The sequence below is a fragment of the Notechis scutatus genome, chromosome 10, assembly GCF_049901735.1.
Source record: "Notechis scutatus isolate UNSWTSFEM ecotype Mainland chromosome 10, rNotScu1.2, whole genome shotgun sequence".
In the NCBI taxonomy this organism is placed as follows: domain Eukaryota; kingdom Metazoa; phylum Chordata; class Lepidosauria; order Squamata; family Elapidae; genus Notechis; species Notechis scutatus.
The window spans coordinates 3,858,652-3,876,984 of record NC_142018.1 but is presented as its reverse complement, the minus strand read 5'-3'; the positions used below and the strand labels follow the sequence as shown (position 1 = coordinate 3,876,984).

The following is an 18,333-nucleotide window of genomic DNA, read 5'->3' as shown; positions in this document are numbered from 1 at the left end:
TAGCCTTTTCATGATGTGAATGATTTTAATGGAAAGTGTACGTGCTGTATGGATTTTCTGCTACCCCCGTTTCCTAATTTTGTGTGTAGATACGTGGAGTTGGGAACTCAGCTGCACCCTTCAGAAGACTGCAGTTTTCAGCCTCTAGATCTCCCAGTGAAAGGCTTGGGGGAGAGAGAGCATTTCTTCTATTAACGTTCGGTGGCCTCTGGAAACACGCAGCCTTCGCTGGGTACCCAGGGAAAGGGACACATCTAACATTAGGGATTTCCTCTGAACTTCTGGAGCCTTTCTGCCTGGGAGTGGCTGGGTGGGATCGGCTGTCTTCTAAGTTACTCCGTACCTGCCTTCCTCTTCCTGTATCTTCTCTGCCCCAACAGTCGTATTCTCAACATTTCTGCAACCTCGGATTGTAGAGGATTTTGTGAAAAACCTTCCTCTCTTTTAACAAGGCTTTGACAGCCTGCATCTTCCTTCTTTATTTTTGCAGATTAACAGTTTCCTCCTAGGTGAGGACTCCTGTTGAATGTGCTTTGTTTTGCTGTTTGGAGTGCCCTCGCTGCATCTCATCATTCATGAGACATGTCAGTCTAAACCAGAGGCCCCCAAACTTGGCAACTTTAAGACTGGTGGAAGTCTTAATTTCCTGACAGTGAGAACAATTAACCAGTGGAACAGCTTGCCTCTGGAAATTGTGGATGCTCCATCATTGGAAGATTTTAAGAAGACACTGGACAACCATGTGTCTGGAATGGTATTGGGCCTCCTGCTGGAGCAGGGGCTTGGATTAGAAGACCCCCAAAGTCCCTTCCAACTCTGTAATTTTGTTATTTATTCTCTGATATCACTGTGATAACACATGTGCTTTAAGTGGAGCAGATCAAGGTTTGAGCTTGTACAGATGAGGTTGAATAACTCTTGTCTGACACTTGGAAAGCTGACAGCGTGATGAGTAGACACTGAATTCCATCTATCCAGGTGTCTTGGCATGTGATCAGTGTGCCAGATGCATTGCGATGCACTTTTGCACCATTCCAAAAAAATGGGCGGGGGGAGATCATCACAACTTTTAAACTACAAATATTTGATTTTTCCCAAAGCAGTGTTTACGGGCAATAGAAATCCAGGGCTTGGGATGGTCCTTCAAAATTGTACAGAAAGAATATAGTATTTTGCTTATTGTTTGTTTTACTTTGGTACCTAGAATACTCCTGCGCACGGCACTTTGGAAAGGGTGTTGATGGAATTATAGCACATGCAGAGAACAGCAGTGAAGCTGTTAAAACAGATTGGAAGGACAACTTGTGAACAATGTCTGGGGGGGAGTAGAATGTTTAGCCTGGAGAAGAGAAGAACGTAAGGAGATTTGATAGCTGTCTTCCAGTACTGTGAAAAGACATGATGGAATTGTTATGAATTGCTCTGCATGAGAGGACAAGAAATAGTGTGTTTAAGTTACAGGGAAGTAGAAGTTGATTGGACATCAGGAAGAAGTTCTGATTATAAGGGGTCAGCAAAATGTCTGTGGAAATTCTCAGTCATCCAGGTTATGGTTGTCCCATAAAGTGCTGTTTCAAGAGGCAAATGGATTTCCTTCCTTCCTTCCTTCCTTCCTTCCTTCCTTCCTTCCTTCCTTCCTTCCTTCCTTCCTTCCTTCCTTCCTTCCTTCCTTCCTTCCTTCCTTCCTTCCTTCCTTCCTCCCTCCCTCCCTCCCTCCCTCCCTCCCTCCCTCCTTCCTTCCTTCCTTCGTTCCTTCCTTTCTGAGCTGAAGAAGCTTCTTGGATGAGAAGTGAAATGTATTCAAAGAAAATGAAGAGGTCCAGTTGCCTTGGCAAAAACCATCTTTGGGACAAGGGGTCAGCAGTGGAATGGATTATCTAAGAAGTATGTAGGTTTCATTTCATTCCCTGGGGGCATTAACAGCTCCCAGGTAATTTTCGGCCATTTTGAGGTCCCTAAATGCTGCAAAGGCTTCCCTCAAGCCTCTGGGAGAGCGAAAACAGCCTCAAACGGGCCGAAAATCAGGTGGGAGGTGTGCGCATGCGCAGTGCAGGTAGGTTTGCCTGCAGCTCGCATGCCAGCACAAATGGCTCTGCATGCCACCTGTGGCCCGTGCCATAGGTTTGCCATAATGGCCCTAGACCAGGGGTTTCCAACCTTGACAACTTTAAGACTTGTGGACTTCAACTCCCAGAGTTCCTCAGCCAGCAAAGCTGGCTGAGGAACTCTGGGAGTTGAAGTCCACAAGTCTTAAAGTTGTCAAGGTTGGAAACCCCTGCCCTAGACCATTGTCACATTGTCATCACATGACGTATTGCCATTTTTTTCTCCCTTCGCTAAACCGGGCATGGGTATGGCCAGCGCATGACACATCCGGCCCACGGGCTGTGAGGTTGACAACCCTGCCCTAGACCATTCCAGACAAGTGGTTGTCCAGTCTCTTCTTGAAAGCCTCCAGTGATGGGGCACCCACAACTTCTGAAGGCAACCTCTTCCATTGGTTGATCGCTCTAACCATTAGGAAATTTCTCCTGAATTCCAGATTGCTTCTTTCTCTCCTTGATTAGTTTCCATCCATTTTTCTTGTCTTGCCTTATGCTGCTTTGAAAATAGGCTGACCAACCTGTGTTAGCTTCTGGTTATAACTTGTTTGCAGATGTTTGCAGATACGCTGCTTGATTATCTTTTTCAGGATCTTCCAGGGATGTTGAGGCTGATTGGTCTGTAGTTTCCTGTATTTGTTCCCCCCCAACTTTTGAAGATGGAGACCATATCAGCTCTTTTCCATTCCTCTTGTAGTTCCCTGTGCGCCAGGATCTTTGAAAGATATGGTTCAATGGTTCTCAGATCACATCTGCCAGCTCCTTTGGAACCCTGGGATGTAATCCATCAGGTCCCGGTGATTTGAACTCATCTAGAGTGAATAGGTGTTCTATTACCATTTTCTTGCTTATTTTAATTTGTATTTCTAGTCTGTCTTTTATGGTTACGTTTTTGATAGATTGGGATGTATTATCTTTTTGCCTGAAGATATGCAAAGAATGAATGAAGAGAAGCTCTGCTTTCTTGCTACTGCCCTTCACTTCCTTGCCATCTTCTCTCATTAGTGGACCAACTGTTTCCTTGACTTTTTTCCCCTGCTTTTTTATATGTTGAAAGAAAACTTTTTAAAATGATTATTGGCATTTGTTGCAAGTGTTACTTCATTCTGAGCCTGTTGTGGTTAGCCGGCAGCAGGTGCGGATGGCTGAGGAGAGCGAGGACTCAGATGAGGGGCCAGGACCATTAGGGAGTGGACTGCTGCCTTCAGAGATTGTGGGGGCTGGCAACAGCAATGAGGAGGTTCCCGAGGAGCCTGTGCTCAGTGTGCGTGCGTGCAGGGCTGCTTGCAGGAAAGAGCAGCTGCAGCAGCACGGGGGACTCGGGAGTAAGGCTGCAAGGTAATGGCCCCTCCTACAAGAAGATAAAAGCCAGCTGTGAAGAGAACGTTCTTTGCAGGAAGCAAAGACATTCTGAAACTCAGCCTCGTGGACATTATAGTATCTTAAGTTGGTATTTGAAGACTCTTGCATTGTGAAATATTTCTTATCTGTTACTCTTGGCAGCCTCGCACAGTTTTGGCGAAGCTTGTGCTTATCACAGTTAATTAGTTTGCAGCAACCTTTTAACTGGGGATTCGTAAGAATCATTAAAAGGTTTCTGTTCCCTTTGGTTTGTGTTTGTTTTATTGGAAAAGGGTTTGGATCAGAACAGAGCCTTAGCTTTCCTGACTTCATCTTTGCAAGTTTAGGCTATTTGTTGGTATTCTATTTTAATTATGTGTCCCTCGTTCCATATTTGGGGGTACTTATCCTTTTTGTCTTTTCATTTATTAAGAGTTCTTTATGTATCCATTGTGATTTCTTCTTGGATTTCTTTTTTTTCTTTTTCAGTAGTATTGAGCAGGACTGGACTTTTATAATAATATTTTTTAGCCTTTCCCTAAGTTTCTTGAGGTGTTTTCTCTTGTAAGATTTTCAACCATGGAATCTTTCCCAAGCTCTCTTTAAGTTTGTTAAAAACCAGCTTTTTAAAAGTCTGTGATGCTATTATCTTCTATTGTTTGTGTTTGCATTATATTGAATTCCAATATGACATGGTCATTCTCACCCAAAATTCCTGAGACTTCAACCCCTTCTATCACTTCTTCTCTATTAGTAAGAATTAGGTCTAGTATAGCTGTCCCTCCAGTTCCCTCTTCTATCTTTTGGATGACAAAGTTGTCAGCTAGGTTGGTTAGGAATATGTTCAATATCCAACTTGCTGCAGAGTTTGTGTTCCAGTTGATAACAGGGTAGTTAAAAGTCCCCCATTACTACTGTGGTGTGCTTCCTACATACATGTTGTTATCTGGTTAGCAAAAAGTGTATCTATTTCTTCTGTTCAGTTGGGTGCCTGTTGCATACACCTATAGCAATGTCATTATTTTTGCTATATGCCAGGGGTCCCCAACCCTCGATCCATGGACTGGTACCGATCTGTGGCATCCCAGGAACTTATCTATGCAAACAAGAAGCTCCACCCGTGGGATACAGGCAGCCCACAAAACCACACCCCCTCCCGGTTTGTGGAAAAACCTCTCTCCGTGGAACTGTTCCCTGGTGCCCAAAAATTTGAGGGCTACTGTTATAGGCAAAGTCATTCTATATGCTACAATACTGGATTCTTACGATGGGCAGAGATTGGACTAACTTCTTTCCAAATGTTTCGTTTTATGAAAGGTGCTCAGTAACAATTTGTTTACTTTGAATATGAATGCCAAGAATCATACGAATTCTAGAATACTGAAGAAACTAGCTGAACCCAGGCCTTCCAAAAAGCCTGGAGGACTTCCGTTCTGAAACAGAAAAAATGAAAATCCAGCAATATGCAATATGCAAAATCCAGCAGTCTGACACAAATATCCGGTAAATTCTAGTATGTGTAATAATGGGCATGATTTTTAAGGACCTGGAAAGCAATATTTTAACTACCAGGAATCAGTGTGGATTAATCAAGAACCTTATCTCTTGCCTGTGGTAGAATATCCAGCTAAAGTGCAGAAATTACTTTTCTATATATATGCAAGAAGTCCAGAAAGAGTAAAATAAAGTGAGAAAAATAAGGTCCTCCACTTAGGCAGGAAAAAAAACACAGGTGCACAGGCTAGGATAGGAAGGCTCTGTTTCAACAGTAGAGCCTGTGGCGCAGTGATTAGAATGCTGAATTCTGCCCACTGCCAGGAGTTCGATTCTGGCCGGCTCAAGGTTGACTTCCATCCTTCTAAGGTCGGTAAAATTTGGACCCAGATTGTTGGAGGCAATAAGGTGACTCTATGAACCACTTCGAGAGGGCTGTAAAGTGGCGTACAAATCTGTGCTGTTGCTGTGAAGGGCCTCTAGGTATCTGGTGGACAACCGCTTAAGTAGGAGCCAGCAGTGTGTTGCAGCTGTCAAACAAGCAACGTAGCTCTGGGCTGTATCAAAATCATGGGACGTGTTAGTACCAGTCTATACTGCACCACTGAGGCCACATTTGGAATTGTGTGTCCAGTTCTGGCTGCTGTAATGGAAGAAAGGTGTTGAGGCCCCAGAAAAGGTTCAGAGAAGAACAACAAAGAGGGTAAGGTCTTGTTCTGACCCAAACCTTGTTCCAAAGAAACGAACACGAAACAGAGGTAACAGAAAAACGTTTTAATGATTCTTTACGAATTCTGTTCCTTCCCGGTTAAAAGGCTGTTCCAAACTAATCGTCTCTGATAAGAACGAGCCTTGCCAAGGTTGTGCAAGGCTGCCAAGAACACTAGATAAAGTTGCCAAGAAATATTTCAAACACAAAGAGTCTCCAAACACCAACCAAGATACTCCGAACATCCACAAGGCTTGAGTGCAAAAACTTCTTTGCTTCCTGCAAAGAACTCCGGTTTCTCTGCTGGCTTTTATCTCTTAAGGGAGGGACCATCACCTTCCAGCCTTACTTCAGAGTCATCCATGCTGCTGCAGCTGCTCTTTCCTTCGAGCAGTCCTGGGCACAGGCTCCTCAGGAACCTCTTCATCACTGCTGCCAGCCTCCACACTCTTTGCTCCACTCCCTGATGGACCTGGCCCCATCCCTGCCTCACACGCAGGCCCCGCATCTGAGTTCTCACTTTCCGAGCCCTCAGCCGTCTGCACCTGCTGCCAGCAAACCACAACAGGTCTCTGGAGATTAAACCGTATGATGAACAGTTACGGGAACTAGGTACGTGTAGCCTAAAAAGAGACGGATTAGGGGAGACCTGATAGCAGTCTTCCAATACTTGAGGGGCATCGATTTATTGTCCATAGCACTTGAGGGCAGGAGAAGAAGCAAGGGAGATCCAACCTGGAAATAAGGGGGAATTTCTTGACATTGATTAATCAATGAAATAGCTTGACTCCTGGAGTTGTGCTGGAGGTTTCAAGAAAGATTTGACATCCATTTGTCTGAAATAGTATGAAGGACTCCTGCCTTGGGCAGAGGGTTGGACTAGAAGACCTTCAAAGGTCCCTTTGGATTCTATGATTCTACGAGAATACTGGTTTTTGTTAAATAAGCCATAACCCAGGGTCTGTTGAGGGTTTCCCCCATCTTTTAGGCAAAATGGGATCTCTGGTCCTTTGTTCCAGACTGAATTCAAAATATACACACATTGGTTTATTAATAACTGATATTTGTAAAGACTTACTCTGCTCTTACTTGTCTTGTAGGATTTAGTGATCACTTCTCATAAATTAAGAGCCTCTTGAAGCTGGAAATGTTGTCGTTGTAATTACTGCCAGTAGGTGGCATCAGACAAATAGTATAACTTTAAACAGAGAAAATGAGATAAAAATTTACAATTATCATCCAGTAGTTGATCTAAAGAAGAAAAAAAATCCCATCATCTATCCAGGTCTTTCATATAACAGATTGTTTATCTATTTTGTAGCCTGGCTTATCCAATAATGTTAATGTGGCACGAAAAAAACTTATCAAATTTCAGTTTTCCAAAAAAGGTTTTACCCCCGTTTTCAAATCAGTGTGTCTAAAAGAGCAGCTTTAAAATATAAAGCAGCCTTGGATCAGAAAGGCAGTGAGAGAGGAGGCTTCGGATTATATAGGTAGCCTTCGATTTATGACCCCAATCGAGCCCAAAATGTATGTTGCTAAATGAGACCGTTGTTAATGAATTTAGCCCCATTTTATGACCTTCCTTGCCACCATTAAGTGAATCATTGCAATTGTTAAGTTAATAACCCAGTCATTAAGTGAATCTGATTTTCCCATTGATTTTGCTTGTCAGAAGGCTGCAAAATGGGATCAGGTGACCCCGGGACTCTGCAACTGTCATAAATATAAGTCAGTTGCCAAGCGTCTGAATTTTGGTCAGATACTGCAATAGTCGGAAGTGTGAAAACTGATTATGTCACTTTTTTCAATGGCGTCATAATTTCTTTTTTTTAATTAAAAAAAACTTTATTAAACATTAAAAAGATAAATACAAAATACAAAACATTTCATTAAAGATGAAAAAAACATATACATTACAAATTAATTAGACGGTGCATACATATCAAACATTATTCTAATACTTATTTCATATATCTGGTTGTTACTCGTACTTTAACTTCTTTATATTCTTCCTTCCTTATTTATTTACTCTCTGGCTTCTATTATTTATCCAATTATACCAGTTTTCCCAGACTGTATAATATTTTAAGTCTTCCTTTTCTTAATTTTTGAGTTAGTGTGTTCATTTCAGCGCCATCGTAGACTTTTTGGATAATTAAATTTTCTGTTGGCATACGATCTTCCTTCCAACCCTGTGCGAGCGCTATCCTCGCTGCAGTAGTTATATGTAAAATTAAATATTTTATTTCTTTCACACATTCACCTTTTATTATTCCCAGTAAAAAGATTTCTGCTTTAAATTCTAATCGAATGGTCGTAATTTCTTTTATCCATGTTCGTATTTTTGTCCAGTATTTCTTACTTTTTGGGTAAAGCCACCAAACGTGGAAGAAGGTGCCCCTTGTTTGTTTGCATTTCCAGCAAAGTGGTCTTAAATTAGGATACATATTGGCCATTATAATTTCAGATGGTCACTAAATTAACTGTTGTGGAGTTGTGTGGTGGCCTAGAGGTGGAGCTCTCGCCTCACAATCAGGAGGCTGTGAGTTCGATCCTAGGTAGAGGCAGATATTTTTCTCTCTGGACACGCTCTGAGAATATATCTGCTGAATATAACTCCGCCCTGGTGACAGGAAGGGCATCCAGCCATTAAAACACTCTGCTAGCTCCGTTCAGTTGCCCAGACTCCTCCCCGCAAGCGATTATGGGCAATGGTGCGATTCAACCGGTATATCAACAGGTTCGGTGATTGCGTGCTTCGTTCGCCTGGACCAGTCCGAACCGGTAGAATCCCACTCTTGATTATGGAGTCATTAAAAGAAGATAATAACTAAATGAACTGTTGTAAGTTGAGAACTACCTGTATGTTGGACTCAAAGCAGTCATATTAACTGAGGGTGCTACAGGGGAGGAGTCCAAAGGTGCCCAAGGAGAATTTGTAGTAGGATGAAGGTCCCCCAAAATGTGGTACTATAGATAGTCTCCATCTTACGACAGCAATTGGGATGGGAATTTCCACTGCTAATGTGGAAATTCAAAACTTCACGTGACTGCATTGCTTAGCGACCACAATCAGAGCAGTCCCCATTGCTGTTGTTAAGTGAGGATTTCATGTGGAAAGAGTCTGGAATCCAGAAGTGCTGGCTTAGGTGCCGAAAAGGTTAGCTATCACTGCTCTAGTAAGATCTTGGACACCTGGCCATGTCACTGGGCATCAGAGTCTCAACACTACAAACCTGACAGGTTGCTCAACCATCAGAAAATGCCCTTAAGATTCTGTTAATTTAGACCAGGATCCTTTAAGCTCAACTGTAAATAGAAGCTTGCAAAGGAAGGCAGAGGATTAACCCTTCCGTGAAAGCAGCTTAATCAAAGAATAATTGCAGAGGATACAGATTGCAAGGCAGGGAGATATGATGAAATGCTGAAATGCACCCCTCATGCTCAGTGGTTGTGCAGATTATTTTTGCTAAATTACAGGTGTGGCACTTGATCATAATTTAGGAGACGCTATTCTGGGTAGTAATAATTCTAGTGGATAGCAATATGCTATACTGGGTTCACTGTCTAATCTGTTATCTTAAGTGTCTCATACAGAAATTAGCTAGATTTCTAACAGGGCACATATAGAATAATAGGGATTATATAAACATGCTGAGATAAAGTCCACTGTAAAGTTGGGCTTGATGGGGAGAACAGGACAACATCTTTGAGGAAGTCTGAAGAATCAGCTAAGTGCCCGAGGCCTGGAGAAGACCAAATGTGACTCCCTTTCTTCAAGAAAGGAGAAAAGGGGACCCCACTAATCATTCCCTGGAGGCTGAACATCAACCCCTGGTAGAGACAGTAGAGTGGATGGTAAAGCAGGACACTTCTATGAATTATGAGGAGGGTACCGTGATTTCCAAGATCCACCAGGACTTTGTCAAAAATAAATCGTGTGAGACAAATCATGTCTCTTTCTTTGGCAGAGCAACTGATCTAGTGAACAAGGGTAACCTCTTGATTGGAACAAAGCTGTTGGCAAGGAAGGCTCTGCATAAGATAGCCAGTTGTGGACCTGCCTTAATACAGTGCTGTCCAAACTGTTAGGTCATCGCTTGGGGGGTCCTTGGTGCTCCCTGGGCTCGGTTGTTGCAGAGGTTTCGTTGCCAGACTCTTCGGTGCCAGAAAGGAGTGAGGTTTGCTCCCTGCTTATGCACAGTCGCTTGGCCTGCCGCTGTTGGGGAGGGGGAGAGCACACGCCCTCTACTACAGGTGGTCCTCTATTTATAACAGTTCATTTACTGACCGTTCAAAGTTACAATGGCATCGAGAAATGGGGCTTAGGACCGTTTTTCAGTTACAACCTTTACAGCATCCTCGTGGTCATGGGATCAAAATTCAGATGCTTGGCAACCGATTCATACTTACGACCATTGCTGTGTCCCAAGGTCCTGTGATCCCCTTTATCAGCCTTCTGACAAGCAGAGTCAACGGGGAAGCCAGATTCACTTAACAACCAGGTTACTAACTTATTGGCTGCAGTGATTCACTTAGCAAATGTGGCAAGAAAGGTCGTACAATGGGGTAAATCTCACTTAACAACAGAAATGTTGGGCTCAATTGTGATCGTAAGTGGAGGACTACCTGTATTACAGAATGAAATTCATCTAAATCAGTCTAACCTGGACAGGTTGGAATACTGAATTGAGCTGGGAGGAACAAAGAGTTATTTTACCAGGAGAAAACAATCCTGATGACAAAACATGCACAAATGTGGAACTGTATACTTATAGAAGTTGTAGGTATTTTACCTCTGAAAATTCTTAAGACCTTCCAGTTATCTTTCATGGATGGTTTAATTGATTTTGGTACAGAATGCAAAGCAATAGGAATAGCACTTAGACTTCTATACCATTTCATGGAGCTTTAAAGCAGGGGTCCCCAACCGCCGGTCCGCGGACCGGTACCGGGCAGCGGAACAAGCCTTACCGGGCCGCTGGTTGCTGGGCGCCGCCATCTTTTTGGTAAAAAAGCAATTTTTCGTCAAAAAGATGGCGGCGCCAGCCATTGAGCTTTTCCGGGTAGAAAGCCATTTCTACCGAAAAAGCTCACCAGAAGCGCTAAGCGCCGCTCATTTTTGGCGAAAAATCACTTCGATGACGTCACCGGAAGTGATTTTCGTCAAAAAAGATGGCGGCGCCCAGCTGACGCGGAACCGGGCCGCGGCGTCGAAAGGTTGGGGATCCTGCTTTAAAGCATTCTCTGGGCAGTTTACAATGTATTTCCTCCAACAATCTGGGTCCTCATTTTACCGACCCCAGAAGGATGGAAGGCTGAGTCAATTTTGAGCTGGTCAGGATCAAACTCCTGGCAGTTGGCAGAATTGGCCTGCAATTCTGCATTCTAACCATTGTGCCACCATGGCTCTTGGACTGAAATAGATGACCCTTCGTGTAGCTTCCCTCTACATTTCTATGATTACTGTATGTGATTTTATGAGCTCTTCATTCATCTATATAAGATTTAAACTCTTCTTCCTGTAGCCTTTGAATGGGTGAAATGGGCAATAAGGTTTCAACCAACATTTTTCCGCTGGGCTAATTTAGAGAATGTGTCCAACATCTGGAACCCACGACTCTCATGAAAGTGAAATTTGGCAAATTTTATAAAACATTTGATGTCATAATGCAAAATGCCATAAAACATTTTTCCTGTACTGATCTTTGACTGCACTATCAAGTTCAGCGCGAGCCGTTTCCAAGGCAGGTACAGCTCTGACTGTATCCCAATTTTTACAGTGAAGGCAGCCCATTATCAGTTCTGCCACTGATGGAGGCCTTGAGGAATCTGGTAAAGAGCTATCTCTGAAAGTTGACCCAGGTCATGGGTTGCCTAGTCTGTAGATAAAATTAAACTTTGCAGGACCCAAAAAGCATTCCTGAAATACCTTTCCATCCAGGTCTTCCACCATTAGTTTGAATTCCACAATTTAGTCTGGTACTGAGCCTTGCCTTGATGCAGACTTCTCATCTTTTAGGTCAGGGGTCCTCAAACTTGGCAACTTTAAGACTTGTGGACTTCAACTCTCAGAATTCTGGGAGTTGAAGTCCACCAGGCTTTAAGTTGAAAGGTTGGAGACCCCTGTTCTAGTCCAACCCCGTGGTCTAGAAGATCTTTAGGCAAGTGATTGTCCAGTATCTTTTTGAAAGCCTCCAGTGATGGAGCATCCGTAACTTCTGAAGACAAGCTTGGTTGATTGCTCTCACAGTTAGGAATTTTCTCCTAAGTTCTAGGTTGCTTAGTTCTAGGGACCTTGGATGTCTTAAAATTGCCAAGGTTGAAGATCCCTGAGCCTTGCCTTGATGCAGACTTCTCATCTTTTAAGGTCAGGGGTCCTCAAACTTGTCAACTTTAAGACTTGTGGACTTCAACTCCCAGAATTCCAAAGCAAAGCTGGCTGAGGAATTCTGGAAATCGAAGTCCACAAGTCTTAAAGTTGCCACGTTTGGAGACCTCTGTTTTAGGTGGCCATCCAAAGGTAGGGAGATAATACATGCAAGATTGAGATCGAGATTGAGAACTTAAAAGATTATCTCTGCCTCCATATTGTTGCAGACGTCAGTTTGCTAAAAACCAGGGGAAGAAGTTTAATCTGTCACGGAGTTCTCCAGAAAGTAGAAATGGCAGATGCTGCATTGGGTATCTAGACAAGCTTTCCTTGTTTTGTTCGGCTCTCAGAAAGAGCTATCCAAGGTCCTGTTTGCTTGCTGCTTTCTTCTCCAAAGGAGGTTCTTTCTTCTGCCGGAGTTCTTTGCTGTCTGACCAGGTTTGGTCGATTTGCTGCGAATGGTTGTTGCTTTCCTGGATTTCTGAGACTCCTGGAATACAAAGGTGTCAAAGGATGAGATACCTGCCTTTTGTCTGAGAGACTTTCAACATATTGGTTCCTTGATGAAATCCTCCATGCCAGAAGGCGCGAAGCAAGCTTCTCAGAGTTCTGACCAATTGGAGCATTGAGCATTGACAGAGCCCGGTTTCTGTTGAAGTTGCGTTTGCATTTACAGGATGACTATTTCAGCAGTACGTTATGTTACTCAACAAAGGGCTTCCTCATCTTTCCATACTAAGAGAATTTGCACCTTGACCTAACAGATAGCAACTGCAGGAACAGGCTTCAGGGAGAGTAAGGATTAATATAGAAATAGTGTCCACTCTTCCTCGGGCACCTGGGCCAGGCTGGTTCTGGACACAGGGAACAGATTTTACTCCCTTGCATGCTGAGCACTGGGATTTGGGACACAAGCACATTTTTGGATTTTGGCAGTTTTTGAGTTGCACAATTAAAATTTGTGACCTTCTTCTATGACTCAAATGTTGGTTTTCTGTTATACAAAAACAGATTTTTCTCTTGCTTTCCCTTGGGCATTGCAATGTGAAGGATAAGATGTGAAATCGGGTGGAATGACCTCCTTAAGGCAATTGCACATTCCTTGGGGTTGAGGTATCATACTGTTTTTGAAATTTTATACTAACTTCAGCACCTGTTTAATGATCATATCACCTATACTGAGCTAAATCTATGTCATTATTTGGTGTGTGCCAAAGAATCGCAGGGCTGTTAGATCATTTAGTGATAGAGTCTAACTCTACTATTCCCAGCCGCTTTGCTTCTCAAAGAACTGTCTCCAAAAGATTGATTTGTGCTATTACTAAGCTTAAAGTTATGAAGCTGAACTGTTTCGTTCATTGGTTGGAAGTCAGCAAATTTAAAGGCTGGGCTGCTAGTCAGTTAGGGATATTCCTTGTTGCTGTTCCTGGTGAGAATAATGGGGGCCAGAATGGCCTTGAGGGGTTGTGGGGCAGAAATGGGGCAGATCCTGTATAGTGGCACGTTTTGCCCGGTTGCCCTCTGCAAGTAGTTCCACCATCACTGGAAAGACCTGGAGATAGTTTGAAGGTTTTTTAAAATTTATTTATTAAATTTATTTGCCACTCATCTCGCCCTAAGGCTGTCCTGGGTGGCTTACAACAGTGATCCCCAACCTTTTTTACGCCGCGGCCCGGTACCGGCATCAGCTGGGCGCCGCCATCTTTTTGATGAAAAAGTGCTTCTGGTGACCTCACCGGAAGCACTTTTCATCAAAATAAGCGGCGCTAGCGTTCCAGTGAGCTTTTCGGGTAAAAATGGCTTTCTACCGGAAAAGCTCACCGAACGCTGGAGCCGCCATCTTTTTGATGAAAACGTGCTTCCGGTGAGCTTTCTACCTGGAAAAGCTCACCGGGCACTTTTCATCAAAAAGATGGCGCGCCAGCAAGCCAGCGGCCCGGTAGGACTTGTTCCGCGGACGGTCCGGTCCGCGGACCGTGGTTGAGGACCCCTGGCTTACAACAATAGGAAAAAATAATAAAAATGTAAACATAACGATAGTAAAACAATGAAACAATAAAAACAAACAAGGGATGTACAATAATATGAATTGAAAGCTCTGCTGGCTGGAGAATTCTGGAAGTTGAAATCCACAAGTCTTAAAGTTGCCAAGTTTGGGGACCCCTGATATAGTGGGTAGGACCTCCAAGGTCACTTCCAACTCTGTTATTCTGTTAATTCTGATAAAGCCAGGATGATCTCAGTTAAGCGCCCCCCCTTGAACTGAGCAAGGACCCTCTGGCTAAGGTTGCAACTTCCAAGATGCCCAGCCAAGTGAGAATTATGGGAGTTGTAGTTCTTGCACATCTGGAAGAAGAAAGGAGACTCCGAAACCCATGTGCAGAGCTGGCTGGAGAATTCTGGGAGTTGAAGTCCACAAGTCTTAAAGTTGCCAAGTTTGGGGACTTCTACAGTAGCCTTTCAGGGGAGGCTCCTTTCTTGTCCCTATGCACTTTATTCGCTCATGGGAATCGAACTGCCGAGCTGCCGACCTCAGTGGTGCACAAGCCCATTGCGGCCCTAACATGGTTGAGAGGAAAGTAGGAACTGGGTATGCCCAGTCCAGAGAAAAGAAGGAGTAGGGGTGACATATAGAAATATTCCAGTATTTGAGGGGAGGGGGTCAATTTATTTTCCAAAGCATTTGAAGGCAAGACAAGAAACAATGGATGGAAACTAATTAAGGAGAGGACCAACCGAGAACTAAGGAGAAATTCCCTAACAGTGAGAACAATTAATCAGTGTAAGGGCTTGCCTTCAGAAGTTGTAGGGACTTCATCATTGGAGGCTTTTAAGGAGAGACTGGGCAGACACCTATCTGAAATGGCATAGGGTCTCCTGCTTGAATAGTGGGCTGGACTAGAAGACCTCCAAGGTCCCTTCCAGCTCTATTCTGATTGACTGAGAAGAGTTTCATTACTTTTGTCGCCTGATTGACATGTTATTGGTGGTTATGTGTCATTATGTTGGTGCTTGTCTGTTGCGGGCTTCCCCTTTGCAGAACAGGTTGGCAGAGCTGGTCGTAACTCCAGGCGTAGCTGTGCTCCCCTCCAACGTGGGCCTTGTGCTGGCATCCCTTCTGCAGGACTCTTCATGCTTTGTGCATCCTTACCTTGAACCCTCCATGGGACTCATCTCAGAAGGAAACATTAGATATGGACTGCAGTTAGATTTGAACTTAATATGGTCAGAGATCAAAAAGGCGGAGCTGAGCAACCGGTGGCAGAATCTCATGTTTTTGTTATGAAATTATTTCTCTAAATTGTCCTTTGAAGTCCAAGTCTAGGAATTTCAAACAAAGTAGAAAATTTAAAACCATAAAAATTAATAGAATACTTTAAAAATAGAAATGTGGACATTCATTTCTAATTATTCAGAACAGAACACTTTTAATGTCCTGCTAAAACAGTTTGATTCCCTTCGTGCGACTCAGTGAAGCTGGTGGCAGTAAAATTGTCAGTTTTTCATTTTGCCCTTTCCCCCCCGAGGTCTCGTGTTCGCTCAGCATCACAGCTGGTTCTCTGGATGTGGTTTGACTGCTGCTCTTACCCCGAATGGTCAATATCGCTAATTTTAGCATTTTGCATTTATTTGCTTTTCCAAGCTGCCTTATGCGAAACATTTGTGCTGTGCTGGCCCATGCTGACCTCTCCTGCTCTCCTCCTCTTAGATGGCCTGGCTGAACATCTTCTCCCCCGAGAAGAGTCCTCTCTTCAAAGAAGAAAGCCACCGTGTGCGCAGAAACAAAAGAAGCAAGAACAGCGAAGGATCAGAAAGTGAGTTGGCATCCCGTCTCCCAACAAATGGGTTCCTACGCCAAGTTTTAACACCCCACCTTTCCACAAGTGGTTGAGGGGATGGTGTGGTTTGCCGGCAGCAGGTGTGGACAGCTGAGGGCTCGGAGAGCGAGGACTCAGATGAGGGGCCTGTGTGTGATGCAGGGATGGGGCCAGGACCACCAGGGAGTGGAATGTTGCCTTCGGAGATTGTGGGGGCTGGCAGCAGTGAGGAAGAGGCCCCCGAGGAGCCCGTGCCCAGGGCTGTTTGAAGGAAAGAGCAGTTGCAGCAGCACAGGTGACTCGGGAGTAAGGCTGCAAAGTAATAGCCCCTCCCTTTAGAGATAAAAGCCAGCTGAGAAACTGCAGTTCTTTGCAGAAGGCAAAGAAGTTTGATTCTCAAGCTTGGTGGACGTTAGGAATATCTGAGTTCTAATCTTTGGTTCTGCTGGATCTCTCTGTAGCCTTTGAATCATCCCCACGGATGGGGTTGGAGGTCACGTTCTGGGATGCTTCTGTTCCTGGTAGAACGTGAAGGATGTGTGTTTGTATTTATTGTCATGGTCATGATGTGCACTGAGGATGGTGTTTGATTTCGTTATACGAGGTGCAATGACAGTAAAGTAAAGTAAAGTAAAGTAAAGTAAAGTAAAGTAAAGTAAGTAAAGTAAAGTAAAGTAAAGTAAAGTAAAGTAAAGTAAAGTAAAACTAAACTAAACTAAACTAAACTAAACTAAACAACTAAACTAAACTAAACCTAAACCTAAACCTAAACCTAAACATTGTTGTCCATATTCAAGGGCAGCCCATCTAGAGCACATTACGGTAATGCTGCTTCCGGCTCCCAGGGGACAGCAGCTGACTGGCCCTATGCAAGAAACGTTATGGCTGATGAAGGCCTTCCTAACAAGGGAGATTACTCGAGCCCCAGTGATGACAGAGAGCTGCCTGCAAACTGCATTCCTTCCAAAGCAGCCCAACCCTCTTTCCGAACAGACAGACACGATGATGCCTCTGTTTGGGAAGCATCCACCCACAAGCTTCCATCTTGTCAGATTTAGCCTCCGTTTATTGGCTCTCACCCAGCCCATTCCTGACTTTTGGCATTGGTTCACGACACGCACAGCCTCACCTGGTTGAGACGTTATGAAGAAGCATCACTATTCTCAGCAGAAGGATGGCACCCCCTCCCCAAACTCTTCATAGCTGTCCCCCAACAGCTCTGTACAGAACTTAAGGAGCCCCGAGGACATGGCGCTTCCTTGCGGCCATTTTTGTGGCCGCAAGGGCCATCCGTCGCTCAGGCTTCCCCATGAAACTATTCCTTTTATACAATTGAATTGAAAACCCCTGATATTGCACTATACAATAGAATTCCATAGAGTTACTGCCCTGGAAGCTGTTTTTCAGCCTATTTGTCCTTGTTTTTATTATTATCCTGTACCGTCTGCCAGATGGTAATAGTTCAAAACAAAAAAGGGATGAGATGGATCTTTGAGAATGTTCTGAACTTTCTTGAGGCAGCAGGAGCTATAAAGCTCTTCCAAAGAGGGGAGAGGGCAACCCATGATCCTCTGGGCAATGACGTTCACCCTCTGGAGCGCTGTCCTATCGGCCACTGTGCAATTGGCAAAGCACACACAGGTGTGCAGTAAGTTAAGATACTCTCTATGGTGCAGCGGTAGAAGGTCACCAGCAGTTCTCCATTCAGTTGTTGCTTCCTGAGAAGCCTCAGGTAGTCTAATCTCTGCTGGGCCCTTTTGACCAGGGCTGCAATGTGAGCACCCCAGGTCAGGTCCTCTTTTAGGGTAGTACCCAGAAACTTAAAACTGGCCACTTGCTCCACTCGGTCTCCATTGATAAGCATTGATGTGCAGAACAGAAGGGCAGCCGTGCTGTTGAGGAGGACCCAGGTCACCACTGGTGACAAAACAATTCCACCAGACAGGAATTCGCTCCGGGGGGGCAAATGATGCAATAACCTAGGTGATATTCAGGGGTGAACGTAATTTAACTCTTTTGAGTAACTCGTTAAAAATAGGATTTTTAAAAAGCTTTTCCTGGGATGTACAGCTCTAAATAACTTAACCTCCTGATACGGAGAGGAGCTTTCCCTTCCTGAAGCTGCTCCATTATTATAATTCCCTGAGGAAGCTCTACTGCAGCCGCACAACATGAACGAGACCTTGAAGATCACTGGACCAACACTCTCGCCACAGCTTCAGAACCTCTGACTGATGGCCCTTCAGTCCGTTTACACACACACACACACACACACACACAACACAAAAAGTGGTGGTATTCTACTGGTTTGGCCTGGTTCCGCTGAGACCGAACCGGTTCTCTCCACCGCTCTGCCGTTGGGCCCACCCGCCCGCCTGGCTCCCATACTCAACTTTATCGTCTGAATTTGAAGCGCAGCTGCTTTGCGCGGCACAGAAGAGTGCCATGCAGCAGCTGCTGAAGCGACCGGGATCGTGCAGACTTGCAGGAGGT

At 44.2% G+C, this 18,333-nt stretch overlaps 1 protein-coding gene across 6 annotated transcripts in view; it reads left to right on the top strand.

Annotated features, from left to right (window-relative positions):
- Positions 1 to 18,333, top strand: part of EDA (ectodysplasin A) — a 69,418-nt gene that overhangs the window by 28,857 nt on the left and 22,228 nt on the right. For all 6 annotated transcript variants that reach the window (XR_015750701.1, XM_087971983.1, XM_087971981.1 and 3 more), the window contains exon 2: positions 15,732 to 15,837. Coding sequence is in view for 5 of the 6 variants with exons in the window: in XM_087971983.1 (XP_087828109.1) it covers positions 15,732 to 15,837 (106 nt within the window). In the remaining variant the exon portion in view is untranslated. The remainder of the gene's footprint in view (positions 1 to 15,731; positions 15,838 to 18,333) is intronic.